We start from the raw sequence: 18,486 nt of genomic DNA on the forward strand, positions 1-18,486 counted from the left end.
CCAGGGGCCTCCTGCCCACTGTGGGCGGGGCCAGACACAAAAATGGGCAGACTTCCTTGTGGCCCTGCAAATGCTGGAGCTTTCCATGTGCACATACACCTCCCTTTCTCCATCCTCCATCCAGTCAAGCTACCGAAATTATTACAATCAGATATGCTGTGAGCCAGGCAAAGGCACTCAAGGAGGGTGGGCAACACAGCTCCTAACCACTGCTCTCTGGGATGAGGCATGGATGCTTAAACCCCTCTGGGAACTGTAGCTCAGACCCAAGCATGCATTTGGGGACCAATTTCTTAATCTTATTTGCCATATTGTTATAGATTTTGGGCAAGCCCTAGAAATTAATAAATGCTAGGTGTTTTGCCAGTTAACACTGCAGGTTCTTCAAAAGGATCTTTGGTAGAAAATATATGAGGGGGAAGGTATTTTTATCTGAACAACAACAACAAAACCCAAACAGTAAACCTTCTTAAACAGCAATAAAAAACCCTATAACACTGAGAAATAACCCCAAAGGAACAATTCCAAAGACACAATTCCCCCACCAGAACTTCACCCACATACAGCACCAGATCCAGCCAGAGGGAGCTTCAGCAGCATTTGGGCCATCATCCCTATCCTCTCTGACTACTTTGTACCTGCCCCAAGCAGATGGGGCTGGATGTCTCCCGAGCCACCACCTGTGCAGATTAGGTTTCCTAATCTGGGCAATTGAACCCCAGCTGGGCCTCCCTCAAGGGCAGGGGTGCTCCAGCGAGGACTCGCAGGAAGGGTTGACTGTGCAAGACGAAATCTTCCATTTTTCCTGTGTTTTCCACTACACTGTGATTTCAGTTATTTGTGATATGAAAGGAGAATGCAAGCTGCGGGGATTCGAACCGCTGACCTTCTGATCGGCAAGTCCTAGGCTCTGTGGTTTAACCCACAACGCCACCCGCGTCCATGTGTAGACGGGATCACACACCAAAAGAGGCACTAACAAAGCTCCAAGGCAGAGGTCGGCAACCTAAGGCCCATGGGCTGGAAGTGGCCCATGAGGGTCGCTTAACCGGCCTGTGAGCCACCCCTGAACCGAGCTGCCCACTCAGTGAGTCTCACATGCTGCACTAAACCGGCGCAGCATGGCGTGGGGACTCTCTTCCGCAGCTCCAGAAATCACTTCTGCGCATGCCCAGACACTGGAAACGTGTCTGTGCATGTCCGTGGTGCCGGAAATAGCTTCTGCGTATGCCCAGATGCCGAAAATCACTTCTGTGCAGGCATAGTTTTCGGTGTCTGGGCATGTGCAGAAGCTATTTCTGGTGCCACAGACATGCACAGACGCGATTTCTGGTCTCGCACTGCACCAGTCCGGCCCATGGAGGATCTCTGCGAGAGTGATCTGGCCCATGGCCAGTAAGCCTTGCCGACCCCTGCTGTCACATTCCAGCCAGACAAAAACACTCTGCAAGGCCGGGCTGAAGCTGAGGGTGATGTAGGAAGAGAGGAGGGGAGGAGTAGCCTGGGGAAAGTCCTGAGGGCCAGATTCAAAGCTCTGGTGGGCCACATCAGCCTACAGACCAGAGCTTCCACACCTCTGTTCTAGCATGTCAGAATCCCTGTGTTAGATGCTGGGAACACACAAAGCTATCTGAAAACAGATGACCAGAAACAGTGAACAAAGCATAATACATTCGTATAATTTTTCCTTTTCCCATTCATATCTTGCTGCAAGATATCTAGTGCAATTTCAATGGTATTTATTCGTCCAATCAGCCCACATCTTATTTGCAATCTTTCTTCTTTTTCCCCTCAGGTGATGAATAGTTAGGCAATGCAACATTCACTATAGTTTGTTTTGAAAATCCTTACTACTGTATTTGTTAAAAATGACCCCTTTTGTTTTCAGGGCTCCCATTGACCGGTTTCTTATAGTCCCCTGATCTACTTTTAAAAGGTCAGTTCAAAGTTATAAAGCTGCCCTTCTATCAAAAAAGAAATGCCCACGCCGCATTATCAAAATAGTTCCATTGTATTCCTCTGGTTACGAAGACAATCTTGTTCTAGCCAGTAAAGCTGCTTGGCACATAAGTACACATTCATCCTTTTTTTGCTCTTAACATTGCAGAAGGAGATTGCAGTCAAGGAGGGTGGAAGAGGAAGCAAATCAGGGGGAATCGGGATCCTTGCAAGCGGCTGGAAGACCAAGAGCATCGCCTGGGGTCGCATTCTGGTAAACCACCACAACCTGCAGAAAAGAATACTCCAAGAGTAAAATCAGCCTTGCTGTGCATTTACTGTGATGCTCAGCTTCTGAATAACAACAACAAAGTTTGGCTCTTGATAAATAAGGGAAGGGCTGTGGGGGGTTGGACTTGGGACCTCCTAGATGCAAAGCAGATGCTGTATCACTGAGCCACAGCCCTTCCACCCACAATCAGCACCTAGGGAGACTGTCAGGATGAGTCTGCTAGCTCAGCCCTCAGTTCCATCACTGTTTCAGCTGCCTTCAAGGTAACCATCTGCAGCAGGAAGCCTTTTGCATCCATGGAGGTTCCCCGAGTATTTCAGGATCTTGATGGTGCTGCTAGGTGGTTTTCTAGTCCATAGTGCTGACAGCAAACCAATTCTTTCTAGCTAGATACATCTGTTTCACACTGCAATGGGAGCTTAGGAGCTGTTATGTACTAACCTTGGATCCTAGAACAATAGGCAAGTAGGAGCCTAGAATACAACAACTGATTGGCTTGCAGGAGAAGACCAATCAGGCTCCAGGAAGAAGTTAATTAGGCTGGTAGGATCGTAGAATGCAACAACTGATTGGCCTGCAGGAAAAGACCAATCAGGCTCCAGGAGGGAAGCAGAATCAGCCAATCAGATGGGACTCATTGTGTGAATAATGTATATAAAAGCCTGAGGTTTGGGGGGCAATTCAATCACTGTTTTACAAGCTGCAATAAAGAGCATGAAATCACTACAGGACTCTGAGTATATTTCAGGAACAATGAGCTAAGAGTTTTAGAGGCAGAATTCCAGGCCCAACATGGAATATCGTTATTCTACAATACCCCTTATTTTAGGACCCTGTCACTGAATCTCTGCCTGCTCTGGTTACCAAACCCCACTCTCTTTTCAATGTTACCGTTTCGGTGTAGTTGTCCTGGCAAACAGTCTTGCACCCGAACGCAGCGGTGGAGATAGCGATGCAAAACTCAAGGATGTTGAATACCAGGAAGACGGCCAGGATTCCATACAACATGTTCTGTCGATGAAACAGAGAGCCCAGCAAAGGGAATTACCCTCCAGCAAGGTGTATGCTTGTCTATAGGTGTATTTCAAAGAGTCTCAGGCTAGGACCTGGTAGTCCAGGGTTCAAATCCCCACTTGCCAGGTGCCTTTGGGCAAGTCATCTCTTTCAGCCCAGCCCTTCAACCCCACAGGGGGGTTGTGGGGATGTAGACCACCTCGAGCTCCTTGGAGACCTGAAGGAGTGTCTCCACCTTCATCGTTCTGCCCAAACACTGAGGTCCAGCGCCGAGGGGCTTCTGGCAGTTCCCTCCCTGTGAGAAGCCAAGTTACAGGGAACCAGGCAGAAGGCCTTCTCGGTAGTGGCACCCACCCTGTGGAACGCCCTCCCACCAGATGTCAAAGAGAAAAATAACTACCAAACTTTTAGAAGACTTCTGAAGGCAGCCCTGTTTAGGGAAGCTTTTAATGTTTAATAGGTTGTTGTATTTTAGTGTTTTGTTGGAAGCCACCCAGAGTGGCTGGGGACACCCAGTCAGATGGGCGGGGTATAAATAATAAATTGTTGTTGTTGTTGTTGTTGTTGTTGTTGTTGTTGTTAGTGATCAGGTGGGATACAAGAGCAAAAATAATAATGCACACAGATACCCAGTGCCCCTGGATACCAGGGGGCAGCAGACTAACTTGGCTGCCTAACTTGGCTGCCTACCTCAAGAACCCACAAGGCTTGCAATTGCTTAAGTGTCGCTGGGACAATGCAAAATGCACCAAACGTACGTAATTCCAAAATCAAAGTAATCACTATTCCCCATCTGTTGTTCTGGTTATTTCAAAGCCAGTGCTGTAGCTACAGGGCGGTGAGCCAGGCTTTTTGAAGCCACCAGAGGCTCCCAGCCTGTGTGTGTAAACAAATGCATGTGGGGTCTGTGTGTGCCAAACTGGGTCTTTGACCTGGGTGAAAGAAAGCCTAGTTTCACTTCTGCTAATGATTACGAGAGATTATATTAGTGACACAAATTACTTCCTCTCTTCACCAGGAGCTAAGGCACCCTGTTTCACCCTGTTCTGTGTCCCTCCTCCTCCCTTTGCAGGGAGATTGGACAATGTTGGCCATTTATTCAGCATTCACTCAAACTTTGCCTCAAGCAAGTGTTTCACCACACTTCCCAGTACGTTTATCCATTGCTTTCCTTCTTGCAAAGTATCATCTTTGGAGGAAGTGGGTTTGTGGCCTGTGAACTCTAAATCCACTTTAATGGTACAACCTCAATTGGCCGGGGTGCTCCTGGAATATCGCCCCAAAATAACAATGGTTTGCTAGCACCCTCAGTATTGGTGAGACCTGCACTTACCCAAGGGAGTATGTGAGTTTTAATGCACTCTGACATTGTAGTATTGCCTGAATACTCATAATGGCAAAAGTATTCTGCTTCCCATTCTGGCGAGTAAAAATCCAATTGGAAAGAGAGCGACACAATTCCAATGCCGGCTGCCACAGAACTCACCACGTTCATTCCAAGCATGCCTTTCACCTAAAAATGGTGACATATAACATTATTTCATTAAGCAATGATATAATATTATTTAATTAAGCCAAGAGTCCCTCAGACCATGTGGTGGGCCGGACTATATTTTGCGGGGGGAAAGAGAACGAATTCCTATGCCCCACAAATAACCCAGAGATGCATTTTAAATAAAAGGACACATTCTACTCATGTATCAACACACTGATTCCCGGACCATCCGCGGGCCGGATTTAAAAGGCGATTGGGCCGCATCGGGCCCCTGGACCTTAGGTTGCCTACTCCTGCATTAAGCAATTCTAGCTCTGTTGACCTCTACAATGGTGACAATAGCCCTGAGACGCTCCAATACTTTGGCCACCTCATGAGAAGAGAAGACTCCCTGGAAAAGACCCTGATGTTGGGAAAGATTGAGGGCACAGAGGACGAGATGGTTGGACAGTGTTCTTGAAGCTACCAGCATGAGTTTGACCAAACTGTGGCAGGCAGTGGAAGACAGGAATGCCTGGCGTGCTCTGGTCCATGGGGTCACGAAGAGTCGGACACGACTAAACGACTAAACAACAATCTGCCTGGTATTATATCTCCTCTTATCCAGACTAAACACACCCAACTCCCTCAAAAGACTTAGTTTCCAGACCCTTAATCATCTTGGTTGCCCTTCTCTGCACATGTTCCAGCTTGTCAATATCCTTCTTAAATTGTGGCGCCCAGAACAGGACACAGATGGGGCTTCTGGGGACATCCTATGGTGTCGCAATACACTGATGCAGAGCCCCACCCCTTGAGTTTCACATGAGGTGGGGAGGGCAGGTTCCATTGTGGGACAACAGCAACCATTTCAGCTTTGGACTTATATGGGTAAATATCCTTTGCTTTGGAAATATCCCACAATATTTTTTTAAAAAAAATGTTAAAAACTATCAGATTCTAACCAGCTGCAGCTGACCAGCTATGAGTTGTCTGAGATTGGGGCAGGATTTCTTTTTTTAAGTGTGTAGTTGAACCCAAAATATGGAGTAGAGGAAAATCATTGTTTGCGATTGAAAAGCTGACAATGTCCTAATGTCTTCATCTTTATGCACATTCTCCTAATAAATGCATTTTCGTAAACACTGGGTGGTTGGAGAAGCGCATTGCAAAATTCAACTAAGTGCAGATTTAAAAGGATATCTGTAGCTTTCAAATGCATATCATTTCAAAAAGTGCCAATTTTATACATTCAGCTTTTGGTGCATACTGAATCAAATTTCCCCTCTGTTTCTAACGCTGTGTCAATCCAATCTGACGCTTGGCCTGAGCCAAGTTCCTAAACCTCATAAAGTAATCCACAGAACTTCCTCGGGAAAAACGCATGAGGTTGGGCGTGATAGCTTCAGACCAGGAATTCCAGGAGGGAGCCTTAAATGGCAAGCAGAAGACGTCACCAACTGTGTGCTTCACCTCCTGTCATGTCACACAGATGTGTGTGCCCGAAAACAAATTAGTTACCATTGGCACTTTGGGGTTCCTGGCAGCTGCCACAGACAGAGATCCCGAAATGATGTACTGTAAGACATGGGAGAGGAAGACAGAAACAATGAACAAGATTACAAGGCATTTTCTCATATGTAGAAGGTACCAGTAAGTTGAATGCAAACCACAGTTTCCCAGTCTTAGTGTAACACACTAATCACTGTGGCAGGGAGGCTCTTGTAGTTTGCAGTTCCCCATATTGGGCCTTTTCCAATCTCTCTCTGCCTCTAACTCAGCACACTTCCTTACACGGCAGGCATCAATAGTTGGTATCAAGGGTTGGCAAGTTCAGGCATCTCCCAAGAGCTCTTATCTTAACAGGGGTCATGTCGGAACAAGGCCCCTGGACCTCCTCCTCCTCACCACTGCTGCATCCAGCTACCTGTCACATTGGACCAAACAACAGAGAGTGGGAGAGGGTGGAGCACCAGGTGCCACTGCCTGCTTCTTCATTGGGTCCCTGCCTAGAAAGCAAGATGTAAGTAACCAAACAAACCCCTGTGTTGCAAAGAGAATGTCAGCAATGTCTAGGCAACACAATGACCATGTACATACGCATTAGTCAATCTTTTATAGAATTCCTTCAAACCATAACAAGTCCAAAATGAAATCTTTAGTCTCAAAGTCTCTGAAAACCTTTAAATGAAGTGAAGAACAGTGATTCCGGATATTGACTACTGTTTCGTAGAATTCTTTGTCAGCGTGGTGGGAAGATATAGAATTGCTTCATAAACCCAACTTATTTCGAATGAATATGTAAATGAAAATATCAAATGCTGTGGAACAGTGCTCATGTAATAATGTAGTCACTGATAGTTTCATCTCTGCCTTACTCTCAGGTGAATCCTGAAGGAACTGTTTTGCTTTTTTAGGTTGCTGGGGGGGGGGGTTAACACACAGAGATATTATATGTAGAATTACCAAGATTCCAGCCCAGAGTGGTTGTTCTATAGCAATGAAAGATCCTCTGTGATCACCCATTAGGTTAAACACAGCTCCAAATGCAATGTGCGTGATTCCGAGGAGGATCTGTGTGATCTGCAAAGAAAACATAAAACCAGGTTATAGCATCACCACACTTTCTACCCACAGAGCAAATAAAGATCACTTCAGATCTTGATGTTTTTCTGGCATGAATGCCTTCTCCAAGGGGTGCAGAAGAGGCGTGAATCTTCTTCTTCTTCTTTGTGAATGCTACCTGCTTGCTGCCCATAGGATAACTAACCTACAGGGTGCCTATAAACATCAATGGACTCCAGCAATATCCTTATAATCATCACATATCTACAACTGAGAGCTTCCAAGGGCCAAACCAGAGGCAGCCCGCAAAGGAGCTGCAACAATAACAAGCCATGGAAGATGAGAGGCAGCAGGGAGCTGAATTTTAGCATTGCACGACACTGAAAGGCAGCAGGGAGCTGAATTTTAGCATTGCACGACACTGAAAGGCAGCAGGGAGCTGAATTTTAGCATTGCACGACATTGGGCGACACTGAAATTTTAAAGGCCAAAGTTTGCCACTGGATAAACTTAACATAACGTGTAAGGTAGTCTTGAGTCTTTGGAACAAAACAGAAATGCTCAAAGGAGCCACGAACACCTCATGGCCAGGGAAATCAGGACCAAAGTCTGCAATCCTCAATGCACTTACTTGGGAGGAAGTCCCTCTGAACTCAGTCTGAGGAGACAGGCAGTAGATTTTTTGGACTTCCTGGTGGTTGCAGTTCAAACATCAGACAGGGGAAGGCAAATAAACAGGCTCACGAGGACAGCTCTGGGGTGTGGTGGTTGGTAGGGCAGAAGGTGGACAGGCCACAGCAGGTGCAGGCAGGATCACAGAATTGTAGAGTTGGAAGGGAGCCTGAAAGTCATCTATTCCAACCTTGCACAGAGCCAATGGCAGGCAGAGCCAACTCATTCTAGCTTGGGTTTTTATCCTAAACCCTTAAAATATCACAAGTTGCTTACTAAGACACACAGGTTGCCAGTCCACTGTCCATCAGACCTTGTGGGGGGGCCAGACTATATTTTGGGGGGGGGGAATGAATGAATTCCTATGCCCCATAAATAACCCAGAGATGCATTTAAAATAAAAGCACACATTCTACTCATGTAAAAACACCAGAGAGGCCCCACAAATAACCCAGAGATGCATTTTAAATAAAGGGACACATTCTACTCATGTAAAAACATGCTGATTCCCGGACCATCCACGAGCCAGATTGAGAAGGTGATTGGGCCGGATCCAGCCCCTGGGCCTTAGTTTGCCTACCCATGATTTAGGCAGCCACAGGCTCCAGGCTTCAAATTACCCCCTGTACTGATGTTAGCCTTGAAGATGGGGGGGGGGTGGAGATGCAAATTTGCAATCATGCAGGGTCACCCTTGGCAGCAGCTGCCCCCAAGCCAAAGAGGGAGGGAGGGAAGCGTTTGGTGGCTGTGTAAAGCAAAAGACAGGGAGATGATAGACACAAGATCTACCCACCTTGGAAGAATGGCAGATGAAAGTGATAGACTATATGGAATTGGTGGAAATGACTGGCAGAATCCGCGACCAGGGAGAAGAGTTGGTGGAAGAAAATTGGAAGAAATTTAAAGACTATCTGCAGAAACACTGTAAAATTAATGAATGTTAAAATGATGCAGGATTGAAAGGAGATGGCTTTAGTAACAAAATTAAAAGAATATGCAAAAAAGGATTGATAATTAGATGAAAATATGATGTTTAATATGTTAAGATTTATAATTAAGATAAAAACAAAGAGGGAAAGGATTTGCTGAATTAACTACGTGAACTGGAATACAAAAAAGGGAGGTGTGAGGAGGTCAGGAAACGAGTAATTGAAATATAAGACATGAAAAGTTTGATTTGTTTTTTTTATTTTTCACATATTTTGTACTTTTTTCTGTATTTTTGTATCTTTTTTCTTTGTCTTTTTTATTTTTCCTTTCTTATATTGTAATTTTCTTTGATTGTAAAATCTCAATAAATATCTTAAAAAAAAAAAAACAGACAGGGAGATGAGGAGAGAATTTCTGCTCAGAAACGGAAACAGAGGCACTGGTCTAATAGCCAGGGTGGCAGGGCTGAGCGCTCTTAAAAGCTTTGCCAAGTTAGGCACAGGACTGTCCCAGACATTGGCTGAATTGCTGGGGCAGTTACTGAGGTCACAGGTCCACTACAAACCCACCAGTGTTTGACCTAAGTTTGACCCCTGCCTGTCCTTCAGTATTTTTAAGCTTCATTAAGTCCTTTGTGCTTCATTATGCAGCAGTGGACAGTCGTCAGCTGTAACTGTGGTCATAGCATGGTCTTTTAACGAAATGTACCAGGGTCAGGGCAGAAATATTATTATTATTATTATTATTATTATTATTATTACTACTACTAATACTACTACTACTACTATTATTATTATTATTATTATTATTATTATTATTATTAAAAGCAACATATACAGCAACTGCAGTGGAGCACCTTTCCAGCCCATTTCTCAGACTCAGGTTCTCGATTGACTCGTTACATGGAAGGATTATTCGTTCCGGCATAAAGAAGCACCATACATTTGAAGCCAAGTTGAAGAGTGCAGGGAATTATAGTTCTGTGACAGTGTTCAAAGCTCCCATTGTTCTAGGCGCATTCCGTAACATGGAATTTCATTAGCATGAGCAGTTTCTGAGCTCTGGGCACAGTACCATGTCTAAGATATCGGATTAAAACTGCAGAGTGGAAGGAAAGGAGGAGCTTTTTCTGCCTCCCCACTTTCAGATACTGCACTCTCTAAAGACTGGGGAAGAGACCCTCTTAAGAATATCAGGGTGGTGGGAAGAAGGGGAAGGACTAGACCATGTGAAAAATGAGCACAAAATTTTAGCTGCGGTTCATCTTCGGCTTTGAATTCTTGTTATAAAAAAGCGCACCTAGGCATTTCATTGTTGCGCCCATAACCTAGGTTTAAGGTGCCATTTAGCTCCTTGCTTTCATATCTCAGTTCCTAACGCTGTTCTGTGAGAGGTAAACTACATTTCTCAGGATTTTTTTTTGGGGGGGGAGAGCAATGGCGCTAGTGGAAGCCAGTGCAGGGACTCCCACTAATACTATGGGGTTTTCTCCTGCCCACTCGCCCTCCACATCCCCCATTGGCTCTAAGGGTTCTGGAAAAACCCCTAAAACAGTGTGCAAGGGAAGCAAGGGGAGATTGTTCTGAAATGAGATTATTATTATTTTTATTATTATTATTTATTTATACCCCGCCCATCTGACTGGACTTCCCCAGCCACTCTGGGCAGCTTCCAAGAAAATATCAAAATGCAGTAATGAAGAGTGCAGTGCTGCATTGTCCCATAAATGCACAATGTGTATTTAACCACATAGACCAAATAGTGCCACATCTCTGCGTTTAAAGCAGGGGTGGGGCTATTCATGTATGCCTCAACTGCAACAAGGATTTTAATAGCAAATGGAAAAGCGACATCATCCCCTCAAAGATCGAGTGGCAAGCCAAATTGATAGAGTACTTACAATTAGCAAGGAGAACGGGCTCAGTAAGAGGAAACACAATACAAGAAGTAAATAAGGGTTGGTTTATAATTAAGGAATATCTCAAAGGGTACTGCAATAGTAAAAGTTTTCTGACAGATGTTGAATGAGCCTTGTAATACAAAGTACATGTTAGATAAAGTTAAATTAAGTTAACGAAAAACAATGTTATGTAACTGTGTAAATAATAGTTTATTTGAAAATTAGTACAATGGGTATAGTCGGAAGTTTCTTTTCTTTGCTGTCTGAAATATGAGATATTACTATGTTTTTTACTCTATTCATACTTTTATTCTTCTTTCTTTTCTTTTTCTTTCTCTCCCTCCCTTTTTCTTTTTTGCTTTATTTTTGTTCTTTTGTATGTATACTCTCAATAATTTCTATGTTTGCTGGTATTGCATGTATTTTAAGACTCTGCTTGTTCAATAATTATTATTTTTTTATTTTAAAAAAGCAGGGGTGGGGAATCCTATAAACTTTTATGTTGCCTCAGGATTAAGGAAGGCTTATGTCAAACGATATCTTCCTTCTTCTTTTTAATGTTCATGTGGGCTGCAGTCCAATCCCCATTTACCTGTGAGCATGTCACGTAGAACTCAGCAGATGTTAATTTTTGTTAATAATTTTTGTCAATAACCGCATAAAAAGTAGCATAAACACAGCCTGAGGTTTATAACTATGTAAGGAAAGACAAGTATATGTTTTGTGTGTGTGTGCGCGCGCACGTGTGTATATGACTGAAATCTCAACTCTATGAGATATACTATATATATATGTACAGTCATACCTCGGGTTACAGGCGCTTCAGGTTGTGTTTTTTTGGGTTGCGGCCTGCCGAAACCCGGAAGTACTGGAATGGGTTACTTCCGGGTTTCGGTGATCGCACATGCGCAAAAGCGCTAAATCATGCTTTGCGCATACGCACAAGCACCGAATCGCAACCCAGGCGTGCGCAGACGCAGGTTGCGACTGCTGCGGGTTGCAAACATCCACTGTAATGTATTGTAAGACTATTAATAAAGCTTGTTGCATTGCAAAAAAAAAAAAAACCTCAGCAGACGTTTGTGTAGACAGCAACTCATACAACAACAGCAGGATTTCTGATATGGCATACGGAAGGAAGTGCCAAAGGAGGCAGGCAGTCATTAACTAGCCACTGTATATTCAAATATGATCTCTCCCCCCTCCCCACTATATTTTGTACTCACCCCCAGTGCCAATGGCTCACCCCGATAAAACTTCTTCACTGATTTTGGCACAGAAGCATCAGACTCATCCCTCGAGGAGGAGGGCCATGGTGGGGCAGTCAGAGTTGAATCCATGATGGTGTTTGGGGAGTGGGCTTCTGTAGACTTTCAAAACAGCAACTGTGTCGGGAAGAACTGTGTCAAAAGGGAGAAAGAGAAAATAAGAGAGGGAGAGCGGGGAGTGAATTATTGCCCCTTTTGGAATAATAATAATAATAATAATAATAATAATAATAATAATAACCTGAAGGGTGGCTTTCTTTCTCCCTATAATGGAGAGCAGTGATAACGAGAGCACCAACTGAACTTGGCACTCTCCTCCCAAGCATAGCTGTCAACTTACAGATTTGAAAATAAGGGACCAGCAGTCAAAATAAGGGATTTTCCGGGCACAGGTATGTTCGACTTCTGAGTCCCTCCGAGCCAAAGGCAGAAAGCCCAGCCAGCAGCCAAACAAAACCTCAAGCAGTGTTTCCCACAGCGCAGCAACCCGGCAAAGGGGATGCAGCAAGGAAAACCACCATCACCTCTCCACTGGGAAGCACTGAGCAAAGGCGAGTCCCCAGGCAACGCGGCCAATTTGATCGGCACAAGGCATGCAAGCTCCACCACCCAGTCATTCTTAGACTCCTTACTGGGTGAGCAATGCAGCCAAGCAACACAGTTGGAGCCTCCCTCTTCCCTGGCCGGCAGGGAGGGAGGGAGAGGAGCTGCTTCCTTTGAAACCCGGGAATTTTATGGGACATCATCAATAAGGGACAGCAGCGAGACACAGCGCTGGGATAAGGGAGTTTCCGGCCAAATAAGGGACGGTTGACAGCTATGCTCCCAAGCAAACTTGGGAGTCCAAACTGCCCATCCTCCTTCTGCTCTTAATGCTCAAAAACAGGATATTCATTCTGCTTGGGGTGAGGGCAGGGGGTGCTGAATGACAAAGGCTTTACGATATTGCAGATTTGGAACTCTCCCATTCTGTTTCCAGGCACCTGCATTGCTCTGACTTGGATGCAGTCCTACACACCAGAAGCTGGAGTAATCAAGCTGGTGTTTAAGTTCTCTGGGATCCAAAATGAAGAAGCAAACAGGGCGGGCCTCCCCTGCAGCCAAGGCACTGTTTTGCCAACCCTGCCAATGCTCACACACACAGACCTCAAGCTGATCCCATACCTCTTTCTGGATTGCACCCAGGGGCACCAATTGTGTCATAGGACACCAGGAATGCTGTGATCAGTGTAAAAGGAGTCCTGGCCAAGTGAGTTGCTGGTTAGCTAGTAGGACTGAACCTGAAGAAGAAGAAGAAGGGGCGGAAGGGAAGTGAAAGGGAGCCCAGAGTAACATTTCCCCTAGCACGAGACAAAAGAACTATACAGCAGCTCACATCCAGAAACTTGCAATTCTTGGAAATGAAAAGCTCCATCAAAGACAGCAATTCTTAGAAATGAAAAGGGCCATCGAGGGCAACCAGCTTTGGCTCCTTATCTTCTGCCTGCCAGCCCCACAGCTTGACTGAAGCTGGTGGCACAGTCCTATGGGTGCCTACTCAAAAGGAAGTCCCAAGTGAGCCCCTCGGAGCTTATAGACCAGATCCGGACAGATGTTGAGCAATAGTGCAGATTTTGCTCAGTTCAGGTTTCATAGAATATAATCATGGAATTTTAGACCTGGAAGGTCTAGTCCAACCCTCTGCAATGAAGGAATCTCAGCTAAAGCATCCAGGACAGACGGCTATCCAACCTCTGCTTAAAAACCTCCAAGGAAGGACTGTCCACCACCTCTTGTGGGAGTCTGTTCCACTGTCGAACAGCTCTTAATGTCAAAAAGTGCAAGGGGGGGTGGTAGGTGGGTACACTTGCACTGGGCTTTGGAGGGCCAGGCCAGCTGGGAGGACCCTGCTAGGGACTAGCTGCTTTTTTGTTTGAGTTTATAACTTTATTCTAGCAAGATCCCCACCTCAGGCCTCACACAAGCTCTACACAGGCCTAGCACTGGATTGAAAATGGCTCTTGTTTATTGAAGCAAACATATCCTCATGGGACATGAGCAGACACTGGCTTTTTCTCCTGTTTAACTATCCCAGCTGCATCACATTAAGATGCAACACTCTTTTCGCTGCTCCAGTTCATTGAAACAGTAACTTCTAAAAGGGTCTCCCTTATTTTGCACGATTTGCCACCCACCCACAGCATTTTGCATCATTCATTCTGGTTTTTGTCAGTTGTGGGAAGGAGAAAGGGTCTTTGGGACTCCGAGGTCCTGTTCCACAGCTGCAGGAAATGTGAGAGAACCCACCCTTCTGGTTTCAGCTGTTATTGGCAGCACATCACCCAGTCTCTCTCTCTCTCTCTCTCTCTCTCTCTCTCTCTCTGTGTGTGTGTGTGTGTGTGTGTGTGTCTCAGCCAACAGAACTAGAAGCTTCTTCCTCTTTACCGGGAAAAGAACAATGTGTAAAATTATTGCGAAGGTTCATTTGTGCACAACACTATATTTGGGACTCTTGTGCAATTTGGGCTTACATAGCGTCGTGCTTCAATCCCAAAATGTGGCCAGCTGTGTGTCATGTTGCAACCAACTTTCCATTAGAAATACAGAAGTGAAACCAGGGACATGGGGTCGGGGGAGAGAAGCAAGTTTGGGAGGCAAAGCAAAATTGGTCCGATTGTGGTAGAGCCATCTGCTTTGCATAGAATCATAGATCTGTAGAGTTGGAAGGGACCCCAGGATCATCTAGTCCAACCCCCTGCAATATACGCAGAATGTCCCGGGTTCAATCCTTGACCACTCCATGTAAGGCTGAGAGATCCCTGTCGGAAACCCATTGAGAACCACTGGCAATCTCTTCTGGTCTCTGCTCATCTGACTCAGTATAAGGCAGTTATAAGAAGAGGCTGTTGTATTGGGCCAATGGCCTATCCGGTCCAGCATCCTGCTCTTGCAGTGGCCAACCAGGTGGGAGCAGGATTCAAGCCCAAGAGCACTTCGCCCTCCTGTGGTTTCCAGCCACTGGTATTCAGAAGCTTTGCCACTACAGTGGTACCTCGGGTTACAGACGCTTCAGGTTACAAACTCCGCTATCCATGAAGTGGTTGCTCCAGGTTAAGAACTTTGCCCCAGGATAAGAACGGAAATCGTACGCCAGCAGCGCAGTGGCAGCAGGAGGCCCCATTAGCAAAAGCACGCTTCAGGTTAAGAACCATTTCAGGTTAAGAACGGACCTCTGGAATGAATTAAGTTCTTAACCCGAGGTACCACTGTATAGCAATTGTGGTTAGTAGCAATTGATAGAGCTCTCCCTCCACGAATTTGCCCCCTGCAAGAATGTTACTTGCCCACAAGTGGAAAGAAGCAGGTGTCCCAGTAAAGGAAGAATGGATACAAAAACTTACTGGAAGAATGCAATATGCAGAAATGGCAAAAACTTACTGGAAGAATAAGAAATCAAGATAACAAATTGTTTATAAAAGAATGGAAATGGCTTATTGAATATTTACAAACAAATTGTAAACAGATAAAAACATCAGCAGGTTATTGTAATATCCTGTAGTTTTATAAGAGTATCTATTTACAGTAGATAATTAAATGAGCGAGTTAAATGAATTTGGATATGCAGAAGACATTAAAAAATAAATTTAAGGAACCACAGAAAGAGAGGGAGGGAAGTCAAATTTTGAAATGTTAAATTGATTGTAAAATTAATGAAATGTATAAACTTGAAAGGGGGACATGGGTGGCGCTGTGGGTTAAACCACAGAGCCTAGGACTTGCCGATCAGAAGGTTGGCGCTTCGAATCCCTGCGATGGGGTAAGCTCCCATTGCTCAGTCCCTGCTCCTGCCAACCTAGCAGTTCGAAAGCATGTCAAAGTGCAAGTAGATAAATAGATACCGCTCCAGCGGGAAGGTAAACGGCATTTCCGTGCGCTGCTCTAGTTTGCCAGAAGCAGCTTAGTCATGCTGGCCACATGACCCGGAAGCTGTACGCCAGCTCCCTCAGCCAGTAAAGCAAGATGAGCACCACAACCCCAGAGTCGTCCATGACTGGACCTAATGGTCAGGGGTCCCTTTACCTTTACCTTTTATAAACTTGAAAAATATAAATAAAAACATTTTAAAAAAGAATTTCCCCTCTGTTCCTGGGAGTCATCCCACTGGTCCTTGTATCTGAGGGATGGGGCAACTGCTCCTGTCTGCCCCCCCCCCAGGTGTGGCTAGACTAGAACCTCCATCCCAACTGACCAATGAGCATGTTGCCTGGGACTGGGGAGTGCTGGAGTCCAGCAACAGGTGAGCCTGACAAATGGGGCTAGGAAGAAGTGCCTTGGTGCTCACTGCAAATTACTTGTCAGGTAGAGTCTGCAGGCAGCTGGAGGAGGATAGGACACTGGAGCTGTGAGTGGAAGGGGCCCTCTTCCCATCCTTCTTACTCCCTGGAAAACTGAACAAACCTGCCACACCTAGAACTGGGTGTTGAGGGTGCAGCTGAATGGGGCACAGCTGTGGGCCAGCTGCGGAAGTAGCATCCACCTTCAGAATGCCCATAAAAATGCAAGTCTAGGGTGAGAGCGAAAGGTGATGTCCACTGTTTCCAATAGCAATTCTCATTGTGAGACTTGTGGGTGAGCTGAGAGTTTGTTTGGAGCCTGAGTGAGAACCCGGAAGCCAAGAGAGAGGATGTGTGTCAGAAGGAAAATGAATATATGTTAGTAACTTGCCGATCAGAAGGTCGGCCGTTCAAATCCCCGCGACGGGGTGAGCTCCCATTGCTCGGTCCCTGCTCCTGCCAATCTAGCAGTTCGAAAGCATGTCAAAATGCAAGTAGATAAATAGGTACCGCTCTGGCAGGAAGGTAAACTGCGTTTCCGTGTGCTGCTCTGGTTCGCCAGAAGCAGCTTAGTCATGCTGGCCACATGACCCGGAAGTTGTATGCCGGCTCCTTCCGCCAGTAAAGCGAGATGAGCGCCACAACCCCAGAGTCGGCCAGGACTGGACCACGACTGGTCAGGGGTCCCTTTACCTTTACCTTTACACATAACTGCATTTTTGTAATATCTTAAGTTGTCTGTTGCTGCTTCCGTTTTCTGTACATCGCTTATAGGTATATTTTTTACTAAATTAAGTGGCATAGAAATGGATTGTTTGATGGCCTTCAGCCTGGAGAGCTCAGTTAGTAGAGCATGGTGCTGATGACACCAAGGTTGTAGGTTTGATCCCATATGGGACAAACTGCATATTCCTATATTTCAAGGGGTTGGACTAATTTATCCTCAGGGCCCCCTCCAACTCTACAATTCTATGATTATTTGTTCAATCAACTCCTGGAGGGCCACAGGTCAATCATCTCTGTTGGGGATGGGGGAAAGATGCCATCAAAGACAGCTGCATCTGCAGGACTAGCAAGGGGTGGGTGATTCCCATCATCCCTGGCCATTCCTGGTGTTGGCATCTATCTGTCTCAGGAGACAATGGAAGGGTGTACCTTTGAGGATGAAGCTGGAGAGTTACAACGCCTGCTGTGGCTGTAGAGACTGAAACAGGAGAGACCTATTTCATTGCAGGTGAGTCAGATGAAGGTGTCCAATTCTGCTGCTACAGGTGCACCATGGCCTTCTGCACTCCTCCCAGCCGTTGTTCCTCTGCTGTGGATACATGATCTGAATGTCTCCACTTCCAGTCCTACCCCTGGTCTAATGATTTATCACAGCGATGGGGTAAAAATGAAGAGGGGGGCAGGGAGAAGACGACGAAATGCAAACCAACAAAACTATGGTTAAGGTCAAAGTCACAGGGGCCAGAACAAAAAATTGGCAACTGTGTTGGTCGTCCTGGTAACTGGGAGGCCAGAGATTTCCCCCTGGCAAGGCTTAGTGTAGAAACGGGCAGGAGGAGAGATGCTGTCCTCGTTTTTTCCTCCGGCTGGTGGGAGGATTCAGACGGCAGAAGGGAAATCGGGGATGGGCTTACCCAACCCCAGCCCTGCTGCCAGCTGCAAAGCCGACTCACCGCTCCGCAAGCCCCCACCCCCTTTGCACGCACCTCCCAGCCCTCCTCTGAGCCGGACCCCACCGAAGAACGAGGGTGATTGACAGAAGAGAGGTCTGGTCTGCTTCTCCGCCCGCGACGCCCATGGTCAAGCACACGTCACGTGTGCGGAGGACCCAGAGCGCAAGAGCTGCGGCTGCTACTCTTCTGCCAGCACATTCCTCCGGGCAAGTGGGCGTTATTATTAACCGATTCGTTGCCGGAAGAAATCGTAGGCGGCATCGTAAATCGGGAGCTGGTCAGGAGGTGGAGGGTGGGAGGGAAATCCCCATCCAGGGTTTAGGACGACCCCTGCGCAATTTGAGGCAGGTCGCAGCAAAAGTTGCCGGGCCCCATGTGCCCAACGACAGCAGCAGCAGCAGCAGCAACTGTCCCACCTCCCCACTGAAAACTAAGAAGCTC

The 18,486-nt window shown here is 46.0% G+C and overlaps 2 protein-coding genes across 5 annotated transcripts in view; both read right to left on the bottom strand.

The window, feature by feature from the left end:
* The window catches only part of LOC310769052 (membrane-spanning 4-domains subfamily A member 4A-like), a 639,318-nt gene that overhangs the window by 10,938 nt on the left and 609,894 nt on the right, over window positions 1-18,486 (bottom strand). The window lies entirely within an intron of this gene.
* On the bottom strand, window positions 1,659-18,211 carry LOC310769013 (membrane-spanning 4-domains subfamily A member 4A-like). Of its 4 annotated transcripts, XM_083628044.1 has the most exons (9): window positions 18,079-18,208; window positions 17,522-17,681; window positions 13,218-13,333; window positions 12,012-12,170; window positions 7,185-7,301; window positions 6,240-6,296; window positions 4,578-4,757; window positions 3,122-3,241; window positions 1,659-2,227 (listed from the first exon to the last, which is right to left on the bottom strand). In XM_083628044.1, the coding sequence occupies exons 4-9, from the start codon at window positions 12,123-12,125 to the stop codon at window positions 2,147-2,149; spliced, it is 669 nt and encodes a 222-aa protein (XP_083484170.1). In that variant the 5' UTR covers window positions 12,126-12,170; window positions 13,218-13,333; window positions 17,522-17,681; window positions 18,079-18,208; the 3' UTR covers window positions 1,659-2,146. The 4 variants fall into 4 exon arrangements, with proteins under 4 accessions (XP_083484170.1, XP_083484172.1, XP_083484171.1 ...); XM_083628046.1 differs by lacking the exon at window positions 13,218-13,333 and having other exon boundaries at window positions 18,079-18,211; XM_083628045.1 differs by lacking the exon at window positions 18,079-18,208 and having other exon boundaries at window positions 17,522-18,029.

This window comes from Podarcis filfolensis, assembly GCF_964270895.1.
Source record: "Podarcis filfolensis genome assembly, chromosome: 8".
In the NCBI taxonomy this organism is placed as follows: domain Eukaryota; kingdom Metazoa; phylum Chordata; class Lepidosauria; order Squamata; family Lacertidae; genus Podarcis; species Podarcis filfolensis.